Genomic DNA, 25,729 nt, shown 5'->3' with positions numbered 1-25,729 from the left:
ATGCTTTCAATCTGTGGTGCTGAAGAATACTCCTGAGAGTCCCTTGGACACTAAGGAGATCAAATCAGTCAATTCTAAAGGAAATCAGTCCTGATTATTCATTGGAAGGACTGATGCTGCAGCTGAAGCTCTAATACTTTGGCCACCTGATGCGAAGTGTTGACCTGACGAAAAGAGTCAACTGAAGAAAAGACCCTGATGCTAGGAAAGATCTAGGGCAGGAGGAGAACAGAGCAATAGAGGATGAGATTGTTGGATGGCATCATCAACTCAATGGACACAAGTTTGAGCAAACTCCAGGAGATAGTCAAGGACAGGGAAGCCTAGCATGCTGCAGTCCATGGGGTCACAGAGAGTCAGACATGACTGAGCGACTGAAGAATAACAACAAAGAGTAGACCTTAGGGAAAAGTCATTTCTGATTTTCTGGGTTTGTGCAATAAACCCAAGCAGCTATATAAGCAGATATTCCATTTCTCTGATTGTTTATGGAAGTGGAGTATGCAGGCGGAATGTGCCTAGAAGAAGATGTCTTGTCAAATTGTGGGTGACATTTGTTCAGAAGGGGATGAACCACACCACCTTTTTACCCTCCCAGGAACCAGAAGGGGCTGTGATTCATATGAAAAAACCCCAGACCTTGGATTCAGATCCTTCACTTTAATTTTGTAGCTTTGTCACTTATTAGCTGTGAGGCTTTAGACAAGTTATTTAACTTCTCTGAACCTCACTTGCTTAATCAACAAATAAAGACAATAATATTTTGCTCTGGGGGCTGTTGTGGGAAAGGAATGCTGTTAAAAAGAACCGGGACACAGTAAGATGACCACCTTCCTGTGCTGGGCCCTCACTGTGCTATTGTGCTGGCCATTCACGGGGCTGGATCCCAGGCTGCTCTTAACTAACGGTATTCACTCCATGCCTTTCAGTATTACGCCCAGTAGCTATTTTACACGTACTGACAGCTAACTGTGAATTCTGCCATATGACTGACACATATTTCCATGGTCTCCTCTAAGCAGAACATAAAGGGTAAGGACCCCGTGATTATTCAATTTCCTGTCCCCCCATGACATGTCTGCACATGCGGCACTCAGCTTTGCAGGTATCAGGCTGCTGACACCCACTTCCCCTGGCCTCTGGTTCTTTCCTGCCCTTTCTTAGTGCAAGGGCCCCTCTCCATGAAGGACAAGGGCAGACAGGGGAAGGGCCTGGGCCAGAAGGAGCTGGCTACACTCACCTCCACCAAGGCCTTTTTGATGACTCGGCTGACGTCTCTCCTCCACTCAGGGATGTCCGGGTTGTAATCGTCCAGGTTTGGAGAAAAGGACAGGCGAAGAGATCGGAATTCCTCTGCAGACCCCAGAGTAGAGGGGTTACTATAAGTCAGATCTGCCTCTCAGGAAGTCTGTTACACTTTCTATTTCATGCAAAGCCCTAATGCAGGGTCCTTGTCCTCCACACTCAGCAGAGAGGCCTTACTAGAAGGCAAGGTCACCATCCCATCCCCCTTACCTCCCAGCTCCTTTTCCAGGCCAGAGCTTTAGTCTGAGACCCAGGCTTCGCTCCACAGCTTTGTGCATTGTCCCCAGTTCCAGCCCTTGGGCTCCTGGACACTAAATGCACACCCCTGGAACACTCTGACTGCATCACAGGTTTTGGCCCCTGGGCTTTTGAACACACAGCCCCTTCCCCAGAATGGTCCCCTCTTCCCATCTTCCATGTATGCAGCACTCAAGCGCTAGTTTGAGTCCTCACTGACAATACTCTGCCCACCATGTTTTACTTTTCTTTTTTATGGTACAGCTGTGCTCTGAACATACTTTCATTATCATTATATAAGAATCATATTATATGATTATATAATTATAAAACTCATCATAGTCACTCCTGCTAAATTTTGTTTGCATGGGAATTTCATTGAAAGGAATTTTCAGCTCTTTATTTCAAGGATTTTGCTAGTTGACACAGTAGCCTCTGAGTTAATCTTGGTCCTCCAGGAAGTAGGTGAAATGATAAAGGCTATGATTTTGTGAGGAGAATTGTCTATAACAGAATATGGGGAGGAGACCAGAGAATCTTGGAGCACCGTCAGACCATGCTACGTATATAACACAGTGCAAGAGAGGGAAGAAGTTTCAGCGAGACTGATGGGAGATCCATGAGCTAAAGTCAGCTAGAGGAGCCCTGTGTCCCAAGAATGGGTTCACCTTGGTATTCCTACTGCATTCAATCATGGGCTGGAAGCTGCAGCCTTGGTCCGAACATGGTGACAGGTTTCAGAGCACAGTCCTGAGGGGGTTTATCACACAATATACTCAGATCACACTGCTCCCCTGAAATCTGCGGGAGGTTCCACACTGCACTTGGAATAAATTCAGATTCATGTCATAGCCTTCATGGTGCCACACAAACCAGCAACGACTGTGTCTCCTGCCACACGTCCCGAGGGGTGCCCTGCACTCCATGACGCCATCCTTCCCCATGTTCCTCAGTCTGCTAAGTTTCTTCCCACATTACCGTGCCTCTACTTCCCCAGACGACAGCCTGCTCAGCTCCTTTTCAGCCTTCAATCTCTCCTGGGAGGAGCCCTTCCTTCCAGCAACCTCAGGTATCCTCCCTTTCACCAATGCTAATACCTTTCATCATGTGACCCTATTTGTCTTCATCAAACTTCTTACTATTTACACTATTTTGTTTGGGGGGATAAGGGGGGAGGGGCAAAATGGGAGATGAGGACTGACATATACACACTACTGTATATAAAATAGATAACTAATAAGGGACCTACTATACAGCACAGGGAATTCTACTCAATACTCTGTAATGGCCTACATGGGGAAAGAACTGAAAAAAGAGTGGATGTACGTATATGTATAATTGATTTACTTTGCTGTATAGCTGAAACTAACACAATACTGTAAATCAACTCTACTCCAAAAAAAGCTTTAAATAAAGAAATGCTTTTGTTGTCCATCTCCCACACAGGAATATTAGTTCAGTGAGGATGGGGGCATAGTTGTTCCTGGCCCTCTGGGACACTGCCCAGTTCAGTGGCCAGGAGTCACTTAATTAATACATTTTTGTTGCATAAATGAAGGCATGAGCATCAGTGGTGGCTTTCTGTAGTTTATGCCTTTATCATTCAACAATCATTTGTTTCTCGTTGTAAGCATGTTCTTATATTTCAGGAAGGGCTCAGCAACACTGGCAACACCAATGACATGTCCAGGAAACTCAAAAACCCACGTGTGCATTTCCTAACACTGCTAACGACTTCTCAGGAGCAGGCATTGAAGACTTGCACATGATCAGGACTGCGTTTAAGGCAGTCAGCTTATTCCAAAGATGTATTTTTCAAAGTTGGACTATTTTATGAGTCACTGGTCACCCAGGTGAACATCCCCACTTCAGTTCTGATGGAGAAGAAGGAAATGCATATTAATTAGCAGCAGGGGAAATGGCAGTGCCAAGGAAGGCCCCGCTGGGTCCTAACTTTTCCCTTTGAAGATGTGTTTGTCAATTTCACTTTCCTCGAACCTCTTAACCAAACTGTGGAGACTTCATCTCAAAAGAAGATATTTATCTTAATAAAGAGACACAGATGAGAAAAATGGCACAGCTCCCTCTATAATTACTTAGCATGCTAAACAGCAGGGCCGAGAAATGTTATCTTTAAGTTTATTCAACAAATAGGGGATGCATGTGGGAGGACCAAAAAGGGTAAACGTCAATAATATATGTATTTTTTGCAGCTGCTGAGAGAGATGAAGTCTACACATTTACATTTTCTTTGTTGTATTTAAGGGCAAACTTGAGCCCTGAAGCAAAGGAAGGGAAAGCATGCAAACTAAATTTTCTTTCCTACAGTCTGCTGTACGTCTTTGGGTAGGCAGTCTTTCCTCTGCCAGCTTCCCAAATATGATACCTCCTTCAGTCTGACCATAATGATCTTAAATTTCCCCAAAGCTTAATTAAACTTGAGCAGGTTTCTTCCAGACTTCAGACTCTGACCTCCCCTTTCTTGGAGCATTGCTTTTAGAAACTTGCTATTATTAATTCTTTCTCTGAACTTTTGAGATGTAAATCTTTTGCAACCAGGAATGCCTTGCTCAAGGACCTAGGAACCATCTTTGAAATGGTATCATCAAGAAAGACAGTGCCCCACCTCTGGGAGGGTAGGAACCAAGTTTCCTAAGTAAGCCTTTGTGTTCTAATCACAGAGATAATCAATCCAATCCCCCTGAGTCCTCCGGCACTTTCTGCTAGCTTATCCCAGAGTTTAAAACTCTCCCTGCATTTTGTTTCTGTTGAGTTCAGTCTTGCCTATTTAATTTTCTGTGATGCAATTCCCTTTTAATAGATCACACATGTCATTAGAATTTTCTAGTTATACATGTGAAACCCTGGCAACCCATCTGACCAAAGATGATTAAGGATGCCGAAACACTCAGGAATTTGGCTACAGGAAGCAGGGAGCACTTTCCCTGTTCAAACTTTTAGTCAGGAGATACTTTTTAATGAAGAGAACCCATTTGATGGCGAATGACCCCTCTGGAATGATGCTCTTCAAGGGATTTTTAGCAAGAGGAAGAACTAAGTATAGTAAGGCATAGAAGGTAGTCATCAAGAGAAACACTCCCTCTAGATTCAGAATTCTTATGCTCTGGCTATTATACTTACATTTTTTTCACTTGTAAAAGAGGGATAATCATAGCATACTTCTGATAGCCTGTTCATAGGATTCAATAAAACAGATCATATATATCCAATGCTTAGAATAAACACCAGTAAAAGATGCATCAATGTTAATTTCTATCACTACCAGCCATCATCATTATTATTCAACCTGTTACTGAATAGGGGAATGACTTTAAGACAGTAACTTTCCATTTGGAGACCACAGTTTCCTAACGCTATACTAATGGGTTGGACCAGATAAGTCCCAAGTTCTGTCTGTGGTTCTAATGAGGAGGTAGCTGTTGGACTAATGGATCGGTGCCCATTAGTGACACTGGTGACATCCCGTAGGGAGAGAGGAAAGAAAGAGAGCATTGGATAGAAAACAACGAGAGCCAGCCAGCAGGGTAATTTCAGAGCATGGGCCCTGGGTCTTGATGGTTTGAAGCCCAGCTCCACCACTTACTAGCTGGAACAAGTTATTTACCTCTCTGAAAAAAATTAATCATATCGGTTACCCTACACTAGGATTGTTGTGACAACTAGATGCATTCCCAGAGCATAGAAAGGAGATGGAGAGGAAGGAGAAACAAAAGCTCTCCTCCATTCGGGCTGCTCGGCTAAGAGGTCTCCTCACTGATGGGACCTTGGAGGCAAACCACAGCTCTGGTTGACTTTCACTTACTACTGGGGCTTCTCAAACCTCTTTAGGGGCTGGGGGAGGGAGGAAACACTATGAAATCTAACAGGCGGCCACGTGAGGAGCAACAGTGTCCTCACACGTGTTCAAAGTTGCTTACAAACTGCTTTCTGAATTTGAAGGTCGAGTTGGCAAAATGAGAAATGAAAGACAGAACCTTCATCAAAATCAATTGATTCTAGAACTGGGGCAATTGATACTACTTGGACCATGAGTTCATGTGTCTCTGTCTCAGTCTCTATCTCTTTCAGCCTCTTTTTTTTTTTTTTTTTCCTGGTTGGCCAATTGTTTGTTTCTTTATTTAGGTTTTTTTTTTTTTTTTTAATTTTTTTATTAGTTGGAGGCTAAATACTTCACAACATTTCAGTGGGTTTTGTCATACATTGATATGAATCAGCCATAGATTTACACTTATTCCTCACTTTCCCTCCCTCGCTCAATCCTCCCTCTTGCTCTCTCTGCACAGCATTTATTTCCCTATCTATTTCCTTTTAAATTCCTGCTCTTTAAATTTTTATTTTCCAGGATGCATTAGTACCATTTCCATATTAACAATAAAAGTTCATATTTTTACCATCTACTAAAGCACTTAGTGCAGATCCATCTGACTATCTTTCTGTAGGAAAAAAAAAAAGACACCAAAATGAAATCAATTTGTATAAACTGATTTTTTTCAAAATCTCATTTTCCATCAAGGATTCCACCTTTCCATTTCAGTAAATTCTCATTCCATGTGATACCCTGACCACATTCAGTTTCCCCAGCTGATGACAAGAGTGTTCTGTACAGCTGTTTGTTCAAACTAATATTCTGTCCATGAAGATGCACCACATGTGCTTGTTATGACTCCTCCCTTGCTTCTAAACCAGTAGAGTGATTTTTAAATGATACATATTTGTGGAAGAGATTTTCAGAGCATTTAGACATTGGCAGATTCTTCTTAATGATCAAGACTCTTGAGTTTGAACTTAAAAAAATAAAGGCTCAATATTAACCATTTTCTTTTATAATGGGTTTTAAATCTCTAAACATCAGAAAAACATCAAATGGAGTGAATGAGCCTTCCACATAATGAAATTCACTCTTCTCTACCTAAGGTAAGTGAGTGTACAGTTACTCTATGGGCACCAGAGCCAGTTCCAAAAAAAAAAAGAAAAGACAACAAACTGTCTTGGGGTTTTGTGATCCCTACTTTTCTGGTGAACCACACCTTCCTCAAAAGAGGAGATGAGACTTGACTCAGCTCTTTCTCAACCACTACCCTCTGTTCTCTGGGTAGATTCATAAGCCAGCGTGGCCTCTGGTGCCAAGGTACCAAACCATCTCATCTGAGTGATGGATGCAGACAGTGATGGATCAGCAGATGGACCACTCACCGTACACCGCGATGGTCTTTGTGTCTTGCAGGATGGCATTCCCAGCTGAGACCTGCACTGTGATGGTGTTCATCCCTTCAGAAGTAAACTTGAATGCTATGCTTCCCTCTAAGGTGATCAGGGGCTAAAGCAAATGAGGACACAGAATGAGGGGAGAGATTTTCAGTCACACACAAGATAGGCACCAACTCTGAACCACCAACAAGCTCCTTAAATTAGCAGAGGCTCTTTCTGGGGCACCCCTTGTATGACTGACTCGACCTATGCCTCCCTATCACCTCGAGTCCAGTCCAGAAAGGGATTACCACAGACATGACCCCCAAGAAACTCTACTCATTCCTTGTGAATCTGACACCTCTTTTCTGCTACCATCCTGATTCAGGACTGGGGAGATCAATAGGCCTTGCCTGCTGGTAGGGTGTCTCTCTGTCGATAACCTACTCATCAAGCAGATCCCTTCATCCAAGGCAACATTAAAATCAGGCCAAAAGAAGGGGCTCATATTAATCCAGATTTAAGCCATAGGCACTGAAAGTGTATAGCTGTCAGCACTTCTCCCCAGGGTACACTGCTTATATAAAACTACAATGGAACACAGTGACTATGGACACCAAAACTATACTAGTTAGGCAGGTGTTGGCCTTCTGTGGCTTGGTTTGCTCTGAGAAGCCCCATCAGCAACTTCCTGGAAGGAGCTGCTATGGAAACAAGTACTAATTGGATCGTGGTTTGAGGACTCAAAAAAAAATAAATAAGATTTGGATCAGCTCCTATAATGCAACTGGACACCAGGGTTCTGGGGGAAAGGATTATTAGCCTCCTGACCTCCCTCCACTCACTCCCCACAAACAGTTCATTCCTGTGTTTTCTTTAATTAACTTAAAAACCAAAATTCATTTAACTCCCTGTGTAGCAGAAGGTAGACTAAAGCCCAGCATAAGAAGTCTGCTTAAAAGAATCTGTTGAGAATTTAGTTTTCTGCTAAAAGATTAAAAAAAAAGAAGAAGAAGCAAGTAAGTTATTTAATAGTTTCACCTCCTAGTACTAGCATTCAAGCAAGTAACACAGATTTCTCTTCTCCTGCAGATAGTGGGCCCAATCTGGACCCAATTTGCATGTACAGTTTCAGAAGAAATAAAAAAAGGGCTTCTTTTCAGCTGATTTATGTCAGCAGGAGAGGTGAGAGATTCCTTTGACTGTCAGGCACACAGCAGGTCTGGTGTCAGGAGAGGTTTCCTCCCTGGGCTTGTGTGAAATTATGGTTCCAGTTAAAGCCAACACTCAGCTCTGGGGTAGAAAGAGATTTGTATTCACACAAGATGCATTGCGTTTGAAGAGCAAAGTTATAAGCGACAGCACCTCTGCTGGAAGAAGATGAAACTCTCCATTCAGAGCCATTGGTCCGGGGTCCTCTGGGGAAGATGTTGCCAGGCCTGCGTTCTACTGACTTCACTGACATTTGCAAGCAAATTTTAATTTCTGAGGATGGAGTGTGCTCCAAACTGAATCAGCAGCCTGGTGTGCGGGGAAGAGAAACCCAGGCAGGCATGAGAAGGCCTTGTATCTGCATGAAGCAGCTGAGTGAGCCTGGAGGAAGCCACTTCCTCTGTGTCCTCCTCCCTTTTCTCATCGGTAAAACGAAGGACGCAGGGTATATGAGGTCTAAGGTCTCCACTGGTTTTGAACTTGCTGCTGACTTTGGGTCACAGGGAGTGTTTGGAGGAAACATGAAGCAGGAAGCTGAGCTAGAGAAGGGGCCGTTTCTGATCCAGGCTGGCAGGTCATGGGGTGGACGGGCCATAGGGCAGGGGGGCATGTCTGACCCAGAATGGAGGACAAGGGCGAGGGGCGGGCCGCACAGACATCTGTGGCTCTTGTCTGTCTGGTGTCCACTGGTCTCTTTTCCCCTCGAGGGCCATTCCCTCCCTTCTCTTGGTCTAGACGGATCTAGGAAGGTTGACTTCAACAGCTCTGTTTCTGCCACCAGCACCGTGATCAAGGCATGGCCAATATTATTAGTCTGTTCCGGGACTTCTGCTAGAATTTTGGGAAAGATGGCTCATTTGCTCCGCTGAGCTGTGACACCATAAAGCTCAGGCTGCTGCTGAGGGTCACTGCGGAGTAAAGCCCAGGTGGAGAAGAACGTCGACTCACAGGAAGGCAGGGGTAAGAGGTAGGGGTGCAGGCGTGAGAGAGAGAGAGGCATGCTGCAGAGGTGACTGAGGCACTCAGAGCCTGCCATTCCCGAGGCTGCCACAACTCCCGGACTCGAGTTGTGTAAGTCATTTCTTTCCCTTTATTGCTACAAGAGGAGCCACACAGACGCCGCGCGGAAAGCTGACTCACCTCCGTGTTGTTCCCGTACCACCACACGTAAGTCAGGGTGCCCACCTGGCTGGGCCACAGCACGGCGGTTGCGTTGACCTCCTTGTTCTTCGTGGTGACAAAGGGAAGAGACAGGTGTACATGCTCCAGGGGACCTGAGGCACAAGGGAAGAGAGGAGGGTGGGGAGGGAAGAGCTCTCTCTGCTTTGCCTGCCCTGCTCTGAATCCACAATCCTTCCGGAAGCCTCCGAAACATCAGTCGTGTTCCCGGTAGGAAGTGCTCGGGGGCCACCCCTGCTCTGGGGGAAAGGGATATATTGGGAACAATTGTGTCTCCATCCTTTCCATTTACAGATCTTTCTTCCAGGTCTAAATCCTGAGTTATTTCTGTGTAAAAGCTTAAAAAGCTACAAGTAATTGATGAAGTCCTTAAAGGAACAGGAATAATATGAGATTTCACAGGGAGATGCAAAGTGTTTCCAAGAAACCTCCCAGAATCCACGTTGGGTGGGGGTTGGGGATGGCTATTATACAAATCCCCAAAACTTTCTACATGTAATTATTTTGTATTCTTTATTGGATTTTAAAGATGTATGTGAGTGTATGTAAATGTGTATGTGTGTGTGTAACTGTGTTTGTGTGAGTGTCTGTGTAGCCTCCCGGTTAGGTAAGCATGGGGCTGAGCTGAGCCTGTCCAGGACAAAGACAGGCAAGAGTGAGCAGAGAGAGTTCTGTGGTTCCCAGGTTCTCAGGATGCGCTCAGCTGAAAAGTAGGATGATTCTACCTATAGAGGCCCAGTGGACCAGAAACTTTAGTCAGATGTACAAACCCACAAAGAAAACAGTATCCTTTTCCTGGAGAACCACTAGGCCGACCCTGAAATCCCCTGACTTTCTCTTCACTGTTACCAGACAAAATGCATTCTCCTTTGAGGGGAATCTACAAAAATCCACCACCACCACCTATCTTCATGAGATGGAGAAGAAAGTGGTCCTCAGGCCTTTGCACCTGTTTTAATCACTGTCTCCTCTTCTAGTTGACCATATGATGCATTTTCTAGAGTAAGTCTTTGACCTCTTTCTCACTCTATCTTCTTTTCTGCTGAGGGATACCATCCACACTCTGACCTTCAACTATGAGCCACATGCTTAGGGCTCCAACACCACCTTCTTGACTCCAGACTCAGTTGTTTATTTGTGCTCAGTCATGTCTGACTCTTTGCAGCCCTATGGACTGTAATCTGCCAGGCTCCTCTGTCCGTGGAATTTTCCAGGCAAGAGTACTGTAGTGGGTTGCCATTTCCTCCTCCAGGGGATCTTCCTGACTCAGGGATTGAACTCACATCTCTTGCATCTCCTGCATTGCAGGCGGGTTCTTTACCACCAGCACCACCTTGGAAGCTCCCAGACTCAACTGACAGCCAGATATCCCTAAGAAATACACTGCCTCCCCCCACCCCCCTCCATCCTGTATACTCCAATCTTGATGAATAACACCAGTGTTAATCCAGGGGAACAACCCAGAAGCAGAAAGTCAGTCTTGATTCTTTATTTCTTTGCTGCCCACATCTATTTAGGAAACCACTGATTTGGTTTCATAAATTCTCTCTCCGAGCTCTTCGCATCCTGCCCTGGTTCATACACCATATGCCAGTCTCACCTGGAGCAGTAGAACTTTCTCACAGATTTTCCAGGCTCTAACCTTTCCCCTCGAGCCAGACATCATGGAATGAGAGTCAAATGGGCCTTAGGAAGCATCACTACAAACAAAGCTAGGGGAGGGGATGGAATTCCAGTCGAGCTATTTCAGATCCCAAAAGATGATGCTATGAAAGTGCTGCACTCAATATGCCAGCAAATTGGGAAAACTCATCAGTGGCCACAGTACTGGAAAAGGTCGGTTTTCATTCCAATTCCAAAGAAAGGCAATGCCAAAGAATGCTCAAACTATCACACAATTGCACTCATCTCACATGCTAGCTAAGTAATGCTCAAAATTATCCAAGCCAGGCTTCAACAGTACATGCACCATGAACTTCCAGATGTTCAAGCTGGATTTAGAAAAGGCAGAGGAACCAGAGATCAAATTGCCAACTTACTTTAGATCATTGATAAAGCAAGAGAGTTCCAGAAAAACATCTACTTCTGTTTATTGACTATGCCAGACTTTGACTATGTGGATCACAACAAACTGTGGAAAATTCTTAAAGAGATGGGAGTACCAGACCACCTGACCTGCCTTCTGAGAAATGTGTATGCAGGTCAGGAAGCAATAGCTAGAATTGGACATGGAACAACAGACTGGTTCCAAATTGGGAAAGGAATATGTCAAGGCTGTATATTGTCACCCTGCTGATTTAACTTACATGCAGAGTACATCATGAGAAATTCTGGGCTGGATAAAGCACAGCTGGAATCAAGATTGCCAGGAGAAATACCAATAACTTCAGATATGCAGATGGCACAACCCTTATGGCAGAAAGTAAAGAGAAACTAAAGAGCCTCTCAATGAAAGTGAAACAGGAAAGTGAAAAAGTTGGCTTAAAACTCAACATTCAGAAAACTGAGATCATGGCATCTGGTCCCATCACTTCATGGCAAATAGATGGGGAAGCAATGGAAACAGTGACAGACTTTATATTTTGGGGGGCTCCTAAATCACTGCAGATGGTGACGGCAGCCATGAAATTAAAAGACACTTGCTCCATGGAAGAAAAGTTATGACCAACCTAGACAGCATATCAAAAAGCAGAGACATTACTTTGCCAACAAAGGTCCGTCTAGTCAAAGCTATGGTTTTTCCAGTAGTCATACATGTTTTTATAGTTGGACTATAAAGAAAGTTGAATGCCAAAGTACTGATGCTTTTGAACTGTGGTGTTGAAGACTCTTGAGAGTCCCTTGGACAGCAAGGAAATCCAACCAGTCCACCCTCAAGGAAATCAACCCTGAATTTTCATTGGAAGGACTGATGCTAAAACTGAAACTCCAATACTTTGGCCACCTGATGTGAAAACCAAACTCATTGAAAAAGACCCTGATGCGGAGAAAGATTGAAGGTGGAAGGAGAAGTGGACGACAAAGGATGAGATGCTTGGATGGCATCACTGACTCAGAGGACATGAGCTTGAGTAAACTCTGGGAGTTTGTGATGGACAGGGAGGCCTGGAGTGCTGCAGTCCATAGGGTCACAAAGAGTCAGACACAATTGAGCAACTGAACTGAGGTGACCTGAACTAAACCTTTCCCCATTCTAATCTACCCTCCTGCTCTGCGCGTCAAAGCTTGCCTCCCTCGATAATACATAAACTGGGGGCTTCCCTGGTGGTCCAGTGGCTAAGATTTCACACTCCCAATGCAGGGCTCCCAGGTTCGATCCCTGGTTGGGGAACTAGATCCCATGTGCTACAACTAAAGATCCCATGTGATGCAACTAAATAAATAAAGATTTAAAAAGCAATACGTAAGCTAGACCCAGTCCCAGGTGCCCCCATCACTTAGAATAAAACATACAATCCAGGGCAAGGGCAGAGCAAGTACAAAGACTCAGAGGAGGGGGATCTCCATGTTCGAGGGATAGTGAGAAATGGAGAAATAAATGGAGGGAAAGTGTAGAAGACAATGAGATCAGAGATGATCAGGACAGAGAGCACATTGGCCTTGAAGGCCCAGAAAGATGCATATGTGTGTTTGTGTAAGTTCTTTCTTGCACATGTAGAAGTACACATTATACATTCATGCAATGTATAGCAATGACCATGTGCCACCTCACCCGCCAACTTGTGAGAGTGATATTTCTAGAAAGTGATGCTACTCACATGCTCAAAATGAAAATTTCCATTATATAATTAATAATAATGATGATAGCTAACACATACAGATCTAAAATTTGTGAGATAGAGAACACAGGCTGAAAAGTTTTAGAGGGAAGAGTCCTTCATATTTATCTTCATATATATAGAAAATTGAATGGACATAGGAGTCTGGCGGGCTACTGTCCATGTGGCCGTAAAGAGTTGGGCACGACCGAGTGACTTAGCACACACACACAGAGACGGGCAGGTCCTGAGACACAGCAGGTGCTGCATCATTGGCTGGGTCACTGAACAAAACAGGGTATCAGAGAGCTGGACACGACTTAGCGACTAAACAACAAAGTGAACAAAAACATAATTTCCTGTTTCTTTCATCTGTGTTTTCCTCTCTTTATAGATTAGAGGCTTGGAGACCAGGAGAACAGAACTAATTTTCTGGTTTACAAGCCATATGATAAGAAGTAGTTGATCATAAGTCAGAATTGTTCAATGAGATAATAAAAGGGGAACATTTCCTAAGCGGTGGCTGTGTACCAAATAGTCTGTGAACGACTTCTTGTTCTCATTTAATCTTCATAATAACCTTATGAAGTAGGCACCATTATCAGCTCCATGCAGAGATGAACTAACAGAGGAAGGTCACCTTCCTCCAGTCCAGGGTGTGAACCAAAACAGTTCAAGTTCAGAGCCTGGGCCAGCCGACAAATGCTTGCTAAGACCCGTGTTAACAAAAGAGCTATTAAGAGCCTCTACTTACTGATGACTCGGACGTGCTGCAGACAGTGGGACATGCTTGTTACACAGGCTCTTGTTTATTGCACGGCTCCTGCCGCCCCTCATCATGCGGTGTGCTCCAGCGGATGCCCTTCCCACCGGAGGACCTTACTAACACGCCTTTCTGATGGCACCTGTCCCCTCCTCTGTGACACTCCTCCTGACTCCCCAGTCAGAGTTACATGAATCAGCTAGAATGCGAGAATGAGATAAGCTCAGGGAGACCAGCCATTTCCATCCTAAAAGGGTCCATCTTGCTCTCTCTTGAGCATTCAATGATTTTTAAAGTCCAAAGGTCAAAATAAGGATAATGTCTGTGTGTCCTCTTAATGACAAAGTTGAATCTTGTTCCTGAAATATGGTCGTCCCGTCACTCAGTAGTTCCTGAGTGCTACTATCTGTCAGGCATTACTCTGCGTGCTGGGACACCTGGCCCTTGATGGCACTTACGTATTATCGAGGGAGGCAGTGAATGCAAGGAGCAGGGCTAGTGAGAGCATGCTACTTTTGATGGGTGGCCAAGCAAAGTCTCTCAGAAGGAATGACACTTGACCAGTCACCTGAATAACATGCATGAGTGCACCATGTATCTCCTCGGGAAGCTCCAGGGTAAGGGTAGGGCAAAGACCTTGAGAAGGAGGTAGCCTGTCAGGTGTGAGGACAGCAGGAAACAGAGGCAAGGAGCAGAAGCAAATGAGGTCTAACTGGCGTTCAGGACTCTCGACAGGTACTTTAGGTGCTGAAGAATGTCCATGTGTGTTTGTATAAGTTCCATCTTGCATATACAGACATACACACACATGCATGCACACACACACATCATCTGTTCCTACAGATGTGAAATTTAGCTGTCAGATAGCTAAGTCTTCTTGCTTTTTATCTGTTTAATATACCTGATTCTTGTTGCTTCAAAGCCGAGCTTTCAACCCTCACTTTTCTGCACAGACGGATCTGCCCTAATGGAACCTTGGAAGTGGAAATGCAGCCCTTGGAAGCCTCAGGCTGGTTAGCCACATTCAGCTGAGAGTTGAGCAAGCTGGCGGATACGGCTCCCTCGGACAGGTGCATGCAATACACAAAATGGACAGACGGTGGCGCTCCATTATTCCTTATGAATCTTCTCAACGTGGCTGGGAGAACTGGGAAAATTGTGTAGGAATGTGTCTCCCTTCTCTTCTTTTGCTTGGTCTTCCTGTGCCACAGGGTGCAAGTGGTGTGTGTGTGTGTGTGTGTGTGTGTGTGTGTGTGCGCACACAGGGTGCAAGTGGTGTGTGTGTCTGTGTGTGTGTGTGTGTGTGTGTACGCGCACACACACACGCACATGTGCTGATCACTCTGACCTGCCTCTAGCATTTGTTCTGAAGACCTACATATCGTACTGCTGTTTGTCTAAAATGTTGGGCTTCCCTGGTGGCTCAGTGGTAAAAAATCTGCCTGCTAATGCAGGAGACACAGGTCCGATCCCTGGGTCAGGAAGATCCCCTGGAGAAAGCAATGGCTACCCACTCCAGTATTCTTGCCTGGGAGGTCTCACAGACAGAGGAGCCTGGCGGGCTACAGTCTATGGGACAAGAGCGGGACACACCTTAGCAACTAAACCAAACCTTAAATGTTAAAAAAAAAACCTAATAGAAGAAACAAAAGAAATTCAAAGTGTGAAGATAAGATCCTACAACAGAGTATCTCAAACTTCACTGGGTTTGAGGCTCATACTCTGCTGTTGAAGGCAGAGTATATCACTTTAGGCAGTTGTCACTTTAGGCCCTGAAGAACATCCATGTGTGTTCATATAACTTCCTTCTTGCATATATATATATACATTCATACATACATACACACACACACACATCATCTGTTCATACATATGAGAAGGATTTAGCTCTCAGGTTAACGCCACACTTCCAGAAATTCTAGTCTGATAGGTCTGGGAAGGGGACCAGGGCACTACATTTTTATCATTTGATTCCAGGGCAGGAGGCTCATTACCCACATCTTACAAGGCCTAGGTCTGACATTCTCTGGCCAATAAAATGACTGTGTGATAGTTACAAAGCTACAAAGTTTTTCAAGAAACTGATCACTTTACCCTAAGGTGGGGACAGAAAGATATCTCTAAGGACATCTCGGTAACAGAGGAGTTAGGGAGAGAGGTTCAGGAAGTATCAGAAACTATCAGAAACCCCCCTCACCTTTTTTTCACCTCCTGTTCTGCAAGTTTGCAAAATCTTCAGTGATTTTTTTTATGCAAGACTGGCTGACAGAGAGCAGCTTTCTGAACAGAAATCTGCATGTCCTCTAAATTCTCAGTCCCATGCAGCTGAAGGCAACCCTGGCTGCATCCCAGGTCTCATTAGTTTGCAAGCTAGCAGAGAACAGTGAATGCATTCCCCAAGGGATTCTCGGCTGTCAGGATACAGCAGATTACCCAGCTGCCCCCAGAGAGCCTCCCAGCCCTACATTACAGCAGGAACATCATCTCCACTTGCTTCTGATGACCTTTGCAAACCAGTACTTAAGAACTTCTGATTTAGAATCAAAGCTTATTTCTGAAATGGAAAGAAGAGGTAGTGTTTGTATAAGACAGGCTGTGCAGCTTTCAGGAAGAGCCCTGGGTACAGCGGAGGAGGACGGGGTGAGAGGGGTGGAGGGCAGGCTAGGGGAGCTGAACTGAGCTTTTGCTCAGAACTCACTAAGTACTAATGCACCTGCTGCATCATACTGCAAAATCAAGCTTGGCCAGTTGGCAGGGGACAGCATAAGATGCTTTATAGAACCTTCGGGAAATAAGACATGCATTCTTTATGTGATGGAGGAGAAAAACTAGCTTCAAAGAAATACAGAACAGACTTTTGAACTCTGTGGGAGAATGTGAGGGTGGGATATTTCAAAAGAACAGCATGTATACTATTTATGGTGAAACAGATCACCAGCCCAGGTGGGATGCATGAGACAAATGCTCGGGCCTGGTGCACTGGGAAGACCCAGAGGAATCGGGTGGAGAGGGAGGTGGGAGGGGGGATCGGGATGGGGAATACGTGTAAATCTATGGCTGATTCATATCAATGTATGACAAAAAAATAAATAAATAAATAAAAATTAAAAAAAAAAAAAAAAAAAGAAATGCAGTGACTTGGCCAGGAGTTCAGGCCGGCATCTCTGCTTAACAAGTGCCAGCTTGTGCAGGGCTTGCTTCTGTTTTTACTACAAAGCCATATATCCCTTCTGTCACTGTGGCACTAAAAACTGCCATGCTACCCTACACCTTTCAGATTTGAAGGAATGGAAGTCAATTATGATTTCATCATGATTTCCGCTTAGTATAAAATAGTGTCAAATCACAGTACTTTTCTAATCTTTGCTTTCACCATCTGAAAGGCCAAATGTTGCCCATGATGGTAGATGTGTGGGGATAAACAAAGATGTTCATGTGTGAATGCTAAATCGCTTTAGTTGTATATAAATCTTTGCAATCCTATGGACTATAGCCTGCCAGGTTCCTCTGTCCATGGAATTCTCCAGTCAAGAATAGTGGAGTGGGTTGCCATGCCCTCCTCCAGGGGAATCTTTCTGCACAGGGATCATACCCATGTCTCTTATGTCTCCTGCATTGGCAGGCAGGTTCTTTACCTCCAGCACTACCTGGGAAGCCCTAAAAAATGTTCATACATATGGTAAAATACAATGGATCCTTTAGGAGAGAAGCCCTAGCAAAGTTGTTAGAACCTGCTGGCACTGCTCATGTTGTGGTTTTTAAATATATGTTAGAAAATGGAAACTTAAAACAAAATCCTGCTTTCATATAGTTAGTACAAAAGTTAATTTTTATCCCCAAGACTGGGCTTAGAAAGGAGTCCCCTGATACGAGTCCTGCTTATTCAATCACTCGACACAAGATGAGTCTGATAAAATTAGAATCAGAACACAACACTTTCCATCACAGATCATCTGCTACTGAGGTTGAGGTCAAATCGCTCAAGCCATTCAATCACGCTAATGAGACGAAAAGAAATTGCAAGTGAACACAACAGCTCGTTTCTTTCAGAAATCTTGGCTTCCGCAACCCTTCATCTGGAGCAGAGGCAAACTTGTTCTTTTCCTACCCAGGATTCAGTAAGCCCAGGAGAGAGCGGGAGAGGGAGGTTTCCCTCATGGGATATGACCATATGTAGGGTGATGGATAGTCCACAGGGCAGATCAGGGCAGGGAGCTATGGTTGACTATGGGAGACCCTGAGAAACTGAGATGGCAAGCTGCTGCTGAATTTTAAATCACTATTGACACAAGCGTAGAGTGCAGGGATGTTTGACACATATATGGGGTATGGAATATAATAACTGTGATTTTTCAGGAGAGTAGATCTCTAACAAAAACCACCTCATAGAATAAGCTGTGCAGAGTGATAACTGTCAGGTAGGCAACCATTCTCAGCAAAGATTCTTTCATTTCATTTGTGTGGCAATTTATTTTTGTTACTATTAACCAAAGTTTGTGATGTAGTTTTTAAATATTTTGGGCTTCCCTGGTGGCTCAGCTGGTAAAGAATCTGCCTGCAATGCAGGAGACCTGGGTTGGGAAGACCCCCTGGAGAAGGGAACGGCTACCCACTCCAGTATCATTGCCTGGACAATTCCATGGACTGCATATCCATGGAGTCGCAAAGAGTTGGACATGACTGAGCGACTTTCACTTCACTTCACTTTTATTTATTTTTTTTTTCTCTTTCTCTTTCACTTCACTTTTAAATATTTTAGGATTACTCCTAGCATATTATCACTTGTGCCCCCATAAATACTGAAGTATAGAGAAGGATGACCTCTCAGTAAGCAGCAACTCCAGGCAGACTGTCTAGGACAGCTCAGGAGCGGCAGTCAGCAGGAAGGGAGCTTGAGGCTGTGTAGTTGCACAGCTGGAGAAATGCCCTGCCTCTAACCTACACGTGCACATTCCTTCGGGGTGATGTACAAAGTCATGGAGGGGAGTAAGGGCTGACGGCTTCCTCTGACCCCCAGCCTACGCTGACGCCTGTGATAACCTAGTGACCACGGGCTAGGATTCCCGAGCCAGGGAGAACTGAGTCTGAAGCCTGGCCGTGCAGACAGTAGGTCTGCAACCTGAATGGGCAACTTAAGCTTTCTGAACTGCACAGTTCTTTGTAATGTAGTCTTCCTAGGAGTGCCTACTTGATAGGGTTGAACTGAAAAGAAAGGTCATACACCTAAAGAGTAGGTTTAGCACAAACCCTGGCACATAGTAATAGCCTAACAAACAGTAGCTGAAAGAGGGAGGTGGAGTTGGCACAGGCGGCATCTTGCAGAACTCTGCTTAAACTCAAACAAGGGTGAGTGTGTTTCTTCGAAGCACTTGGGTCCTGACTGTACAGGAGATGAGGATCAAAATTGACTGATAGAGCAGGAAACCTCAGTACCGAACCATCTCTTAGGGATCCCTAAATAGTCCTGCCCTCCCACTGGACCACAGCAGTTTAACAAAGGGAGTCTACTTGGTACTTTGTGTAGCCAGCTTGCTTCAGTGGGCAAGGGTCAGGTAAGAGGCAAGGAATACCACACAGCCTTAAAACTCCTGACCTAGAACTTGTAACTTGAACAGGACCATTCATATAGAGGCTAACTTTCATTTGAAAGTAAACCATTTCTCCAGCAAACCAAGCAGGTCCACTATGCCTCTTTGGGGACAACCATGCATGCATGCATGCTAAGTCACTTCAGTCGTGTCCGACCCTGTGCGACCCCACAGACGGCAGCCCACCAGGCTCCTCTGTCCCTGGGATTCTCCAGGCAAGAATATGGAGCGGGTTGCCATTTCCTTCCCCAATGCATGCCTGCGTGCTGTTGCTTCAGTCGTGTCCGACTCTGTGCGACCCTACGGACAGCAGCCCACCAGGCTCCTCTGTCCACAGGATTCTCCAGGCAAGAACACTGGAGTGGGTTGCCATTTCCTTCTCCAGGGGACAACCATATATCCTAGCATAAGAGGTGTTCACAGCAAACCTTTTTTTTTTTTTTTTTTTACCAAACACAGCTTAGGAGTTACCTTTGTTTCATTAGGAACCCTCTGAATTCCTCAATGGGGAAAATGTTTTAACACTTTTTGAAACTGTGTCTTAATGCAGCTTCCTTTATGTTGTTTACCCTCTTTCACTCTATACCACTTTCTAAGACCAAATCATCACAGAGCAAATCTATGAAACATACTTAAAAAAAAAAAGGAAAACAAAAGTCTAACATGATTATTATTAGTGAGATAAAACAAGGAAAGGGAAGAATACGCAGAGGGGGAGAAATCCCATTACTTGTGATCATCTGGATTGTTCTCAAATATTTCCGACCCAAAATACCTCACAAATTCATATTAAATCAACCAGCTCAACAGGTTGTTCAGGCCCAGCACAGACAGCCAGTATCATCTCTAAGAAGCATCTAAAAGAGGCAGAGTCAGCGCAAGAGAAGAGTCTGAAGCAAACCAGAGTCTGGATCATTCAGTCATGCCCTGGTTTCCTTCTTGCTTTCTCTGCACTAGTTCTTCCACTCTCCTTTCCTCACCTGCTAACAGGTAACTAGGGAGCTTCTTCTAGATACCTGATTTTGGATTTTATATATATATATATATATATATATATATTAGATTATATTTTTAAAGGAACACAATATGTAAGATATGTCATAAACCAACAACAGTAATAACATACAAGTTACATGTAAGTACAGGACGGCGCTGTCAGACCCCAGACTGTTGTCCACCTGCACGGTCACTCGGAAAATGCCCACATTGTGATAGACGTGTTTGATTCCATCTTCCATGGAGCTGAGGTTGACGTAAGACACTGCAATGCCATCCCCGAAGTCCACCTGGATGAGTGTCCTCTGGACGTCACCCTGAAAGACAACACCAGAGGAAGGGGGGTCGGCACGTGGCTGCTGCGTCTCCAGGGCCGGAGCTTATCAGAGCCCCAGGCTCAGGGATACGGCAGCCTCGGTTCCATCCTGGGAGCCTGTGTCTGTGCGATGGGTTCCCTGGGACATTCCCTGGAAGATAGGAGTCTCCAAATCTGAAAGGCACCAACTCCCAAAAGTTCTAGGCTTTGGAAAATTGTTTGATTATCAGCTCCAATTTGATATTCATTTCCTCTGAAGGCTTTGTTTACAGTCTGATCATCCACATGAATAAAAGGTTTCCACATACAGTTTTAAAAATTCAGCCTACCTGACACTGTCACTTCCCATGTATTCAGGATCCCCAAATTTCTGTCTTTATTTCTGGTTCCCTAACTGTGTTGGAGGAAGGACAGGGGGCACCTTGCCTTACACCTTACATGACACTGGACTCAGCCCTATTATTATTGATATTTAAGATAATGATGGCTAATTCTTTTATACTTTAGTGTTTTATACTATCAAAATGATCTCACTTTATTCTTCATGGAATCTCAGTCTGGAGAAAAAAAGCAGGCAATGTTTGTTCACTTTACAGATGAGGAAGCTGAAGTGAAAGAAGGTTTAACCATTTGTTCAAGGTTACTGCAGCTAGTTAGCTGCAGCAGTCTTGGGACTTGAACCCATCTCCTTGGACTTGCATTTCACTCCCTATAGGCGGGTTAAGCATTGACAGCTCCTCTGGGCTCAAATCCTGTCATTTCACTAACCAGCTGGATGACTTCATGTATGTCAAGCGGTCTCCTTTGGTCTCAGTTACCTAATCTGTGAAATGGGCATATTAGTATCTTCCTATCTTAACTCAAAGAGTTATTATAGAAGACATGTGAGTAATCAGTAACCTGTACAATTTGCTACCAAAATGAATGACTGTAAAAACAATGCAGCTATGAAAGATCTGCTATATCCCTTTTTTTTTTTCTTTTTCTTTTTGCTATATCCCTTTTAAAGCTTGACTGGAGTCATATGATTCTAAATTTCCCACAAGTAGGCAGGAGAAGATAAAGTCTGCTTTATAAAAATCCCAGACCTGCTAAAAAAATAGCTTGTGGAATTAGTTGAGATTCTTAAAAGAACAAAGTTTCTTAGAAAAACTGACAACACCCAGCATCCCTCACAGATAACTCATCCTTTAACAAGTTGTGTGTGTGTGTGTGTGTGTGTGTGTGTGTGTGTCTGTTTTGTTAGCTTTCTACATTTGGGGCAGGGTGGGGGAAGAAAACAAAAAACCTTTGAACTGGAAATGTATTTTCAATTAAGTAAGGTTCATACAGTATCATATTTTTTGAAAAGGGCAAGTTTAAAATGCTGACATTTAAAAGATTAATTCACAGGGAAAGGAAAAGCAGTTCAAATCCTATGAATCTATGTGACCTACTCTTCCGATCTGTGCCCAGCCAAGCATTGTATTAGAGCGTACACTGCAGCTAACTCTCTGTAAGGACATGGGCACAAATTCTCCCCTATGGTGGGAAAAAAGAAACTCCATTCAAAATTACAAAACAGATAACCACAAGCCCAGACGTTGTACAATTACCTGAATTCCCTTCACTAATAAATACAAATGTCAGCCACGCTTGCTGACTTGTCCTTCACTTAGACAACCAAGTTGGACTGCCCAATTTCTCATTCTGCTTCTGGTCAGTTTCCTCCTGTGTTTTCTGGATTTTCAACAGAACTGCTGCTAGCCAACTCTAGGTTTGGGCATGGAGGCAGAACCCACATTAAAATCTACTACATTTGTGCGGGGAACAGTGTCTCAGGGAAATACCAGAAGTAGCTAGGGTTAACCAGATTATCTATGGAATAGAACTAGCAATATGGTTTCTGAGAAAGAAAGAGGTTGAGAGGCAGAGAGGGAAAGAAAGGTACAGGGTTCTTTCTGGAGATAAGAGTGGCCATCAGGTAGGGTTACCATCTGCAAGAAGACAGGAGGGAGATTTGTGTCTCTGCTGATTCCACTTCAGTATCTGCAGAGAGAGAGCAGCTACACGTGACTGGGGCAAGTACAGCTCCGGCTGTCTCAGATGGAGTCTGCCTTGTCTTGGTCTCTCTGTCTGGTGTCCATCACTCTCCTGCGGACCTGGACTTAGACCTCTTGTCAGTGATTTGAAACTCCTCCCAAGTTCTGCCTGGATGTCTACTGTCTGACACCCTGACAGCATTCCTGGTTCTCCACTTCTGACAAAGCTCCCTGTCTGGATCACAAGGGAAAGGAGGGAGCCACACAGCATTTGGGTTAGTGCACCAATAGGGCTGCCGTTAGAGCAGAGGGGCCAGGCTTTGAGAGTATAAGGTCAGGTACAAGGGTGGAGGTCCGTCTAGTCAAGGCTATGGTTTTGCCAGTGGTCATGTATGGATGTGAGAGTTGGACTATAAAGAAAGCTGAGTGCCAAAGAATTGATGCTTTTGAACTGTGGTGTTGGAGAAGACTCTTGAGAGTCCCTTGGACTGCAAGGAGATCCAACCAGTCCATCCTAAAGGAGATCAGTCCTGGGTGTTCATTGGAAGGACTGATGTTGAAGCTGAAACTCCAATACTTTGGCCACCTGATGTGAAGAGCTGACTCATTTGAAAAGATCCTGATGCTGGGAAAGATTGAGGGCAGGAGGAGAAGGGGACAACAGAGGATGAGATGGCTGGATGGCATCACCAACTCAATGGACATGAGTTTGGGTAAACTCCAAGAGTTGGTGATGGACAGGGAGGCCTGGGGTGCTGCGGTTCATGGGGTTGCAAAGAGTCGGACATGACTCAGCAACTGAACTGAACAAGGATGGAGATACAGATATATAGATATAAGTATATTTGGTTACCACACATCTGAGAGCCCCTGTGGATAAAGACATAGGATCCCCCAATCAAACGGGAAGTCCCCAAGGCCTTATGAAGTGGGTGGGTGCAGACCCCTTAGCACTCTGCAATATGTGACAAGAGAATCCAGGGGCCAAGTCTGACAGGCGATTCACCCCTGCTGTTGCTGTTTTGCCCACTTGGGTCAAGCACACTGGATCTCGGGCTTTCAGGGGCTCCCAGGTGCTCGGGAAACCTAACACAGTTGTAGCTGCATCACTCTGGGGCTTATTGTCATCAACCTCTAACTTTCTTGGGCTGCTATTACCATCTCAGGCAGGGATACCAATTCCTTTCAGAGAACAAGAAACAGGGCAAAGAAAAGAATGCCTAAGTCCTAGGTCACCATTTGATTAGCCATGCCTGCCTTGCTTTAGTAGACTTTCTGGTCATTCATTCACTCAGCCAGCTGACAGACACTTTTGGGTGTCTTTCTTGTGTCAGACTCTAAATGGGGAAAATTATGTTAAGAAATTTTAATCAACCAAGCAAAACAGATGTGGTCCACCCTTTCTTGAGCAAAGAGACTGCTAGTGAGACAAGTAGACTTCAATAATTATGCAAATAAAAAGTTATTCTAGGGGATGATGTGAAAGAGAAATCCATGGTGCTGTAAGCTTGTTCAGTAGGGAGAGGCAGAGAGTTGAAAATTTGACCCAAATGAGAACTGCAAGAAAGGCTACCCAGAAGAAGTGATATCTGAGCTGAGAAGGCCTAAGGAAAAGAAATTAACCAAACAAAGGACATGAGCAGGTAATGTGGAGGTGAGGAGTCCAGGCAATGGGGGACAGAAGGAACCGGATGTGCAAGGGCCCTGTGGCAGAAGATGGTGGTACAGTTAAAGGAAGCTGATGATACAGAACATGTGAAATTAGACTGGATGGGAGACAATGACATTTCAAGACTTGTGGGCCAAGTTTCTGACTTCAGTATTTCTCTTAAGAGCAATGGGAAGACCTCAAAGTGATTGAAGTAAGAGTTTGAGGGAAGATGACAGGATAATATTTTTAATTCAAAAAGATCACTCTGGCTACAATATGGAGAATGCATTGGAAGGAGGCCCGGGTATTCCAGGAAGCCAATTAGGGGACAGTTCAAGGTAGATGATAGGCAGATTGATATATGAGTTGCAACAGGAAATTGCATTCACCTTCCTGCCAAAATTAATTCCCATAGTTTACTGGTTTTGAAATCAGTGAATCTCAGTCTTTGATAACAACACCTCTTATAGAAATTAAAAGAAAAAAAATCTGATGTCCAGTTCACATCCAAGCCCACCTCCTGGTTTGGGGCCTTTGGGGAGGATGCTCGGTCCTGCTGTGGCCTGAGAAGGTCCCCAGCTGATGCTGGGCTGCACCAAAGGTTGAGGAACACTGGTTCAGACTGTTGAATATTAGGTTTTCTTGTGACTGAATTCATCTGAAGATGAACATAGTACAGCACAAGCTGATGCCATTGCTATCACACCTTGGCATAATGATCAAGTTTCCCAGTACATTTTAGAATTCTTAGTGCTAAGGGTGAGCTAACAGAGTTAGGAATGGAAGAATTGAACTCGTGGTTAGTGACTGATGCACAATCACAAAAGTTCCACAATACACTCAGTCAAGGTTAGTTCTCCAGGAAAACAAGTGGCTGGATAATATGAGGGTAGTTTGTATAAAGAGCTGAGATGTGTCCTTAAGGGCTGGCTGCAGTCTCAGGATCTAACACAGATGATTTTTTTTTCCATTCAGTAAATTTTGAAATTTTACAAAAGAAAAAAAAATTGAACACTGGACATTTCTAACTTGTTTGTTTGGCTGTTGGGACTCCGGGAGATAGCTAGGGCAGATGCTATTTCTATCTATGACACCAGGAGACTGGAGCACGGACAGGTTAAATGAGATGTCAGAAGTCCCGCAGCTGGTGAGAGGCTCAAAACAGGCCTAAGATGACCTGTGGTTTAACTTATCTCTGCAAAACAGTCCTTCAGGAGTTTCTTTAATTGGAATTTATTTGTGATGCCTTTCAGAGAGAGAGAGAGAGATGATAACAAAGGCAAGCTTCACTTTCTTTTCTTGTTAGATTCTATTCCTAGCATTGACCATTTCCCCCTCTGACAATATTTTTGCTTATAAGTGGAAAGATGGGTTGTTGTGGACTCCATACACCATCCTTATGTCTTCCCTCTGATGAAGCAGTATCATGCTCAAGCTGTAAAGAAGACAGATAATGTGGGAAACAATAGGCATTCATAAACCACAATCACAAAAA

At 44.3% G+C, this 25,729-nt stretch overlaps 1 protein-coding gene across 4 annotated transcripts in view; it reads right to left on the bottom strand.

Annotated features, from left to right (window-relative positions):
* Positions 1–25,729, bottom strand: part of SORCS1 (sortilin related VPS10 domain containing receptor 1) — a 570,351-nt gene that overhangs the window by 40,161 nt on the left and 504,461 nt on the right. For all 4 annotated transcript variants that reach the window (XM_043476626.1, XM_043476628.1, XM_043476627.1 and 1 more), the window contains exons 19-22: positions 20,377–20,563; positions 9,103–9,236; positions 6,757–6,880; positions 1,241–1,353 (exon numbers count right to left, since the gene is read on the bottom strand). In XM_043476626.1, coding sequence (XP_043332561.1) covers positions 1,241–1,353; positions 6,757–6,880; positions 9,103–9,236; positions 20,377–20,563 — 558 coding nt within the window. The remainder of the gene's footprint in view (positions 1–1,240; positions 1,354–6,756; positions 6,881–9,102; positions 9,237–20,376; positions 20,564–25,729) is intronic.

The sequence above is a fragment of the Cervus canadensis genome, chromosome 8 (assembly GCF_019320065.1).
Source record: "Cervus canadensis isolate Bull #8, Minnesota chromosome 8, ASM1932006v1, whole genome shotgun sequence".
NCBI classification, from domain to species: domain Eukaryota; kingdom Metazoa; phylum Chordata; class Mammalia; order Artiodactyla; family Cervidae; genus Cervus; species Cervus canadensis.
The sequence above is the reverse complement of the archived record's forward strand: the minus strand, read 5'-3'. Positions and strand labels throughout refer to the sequence as shown.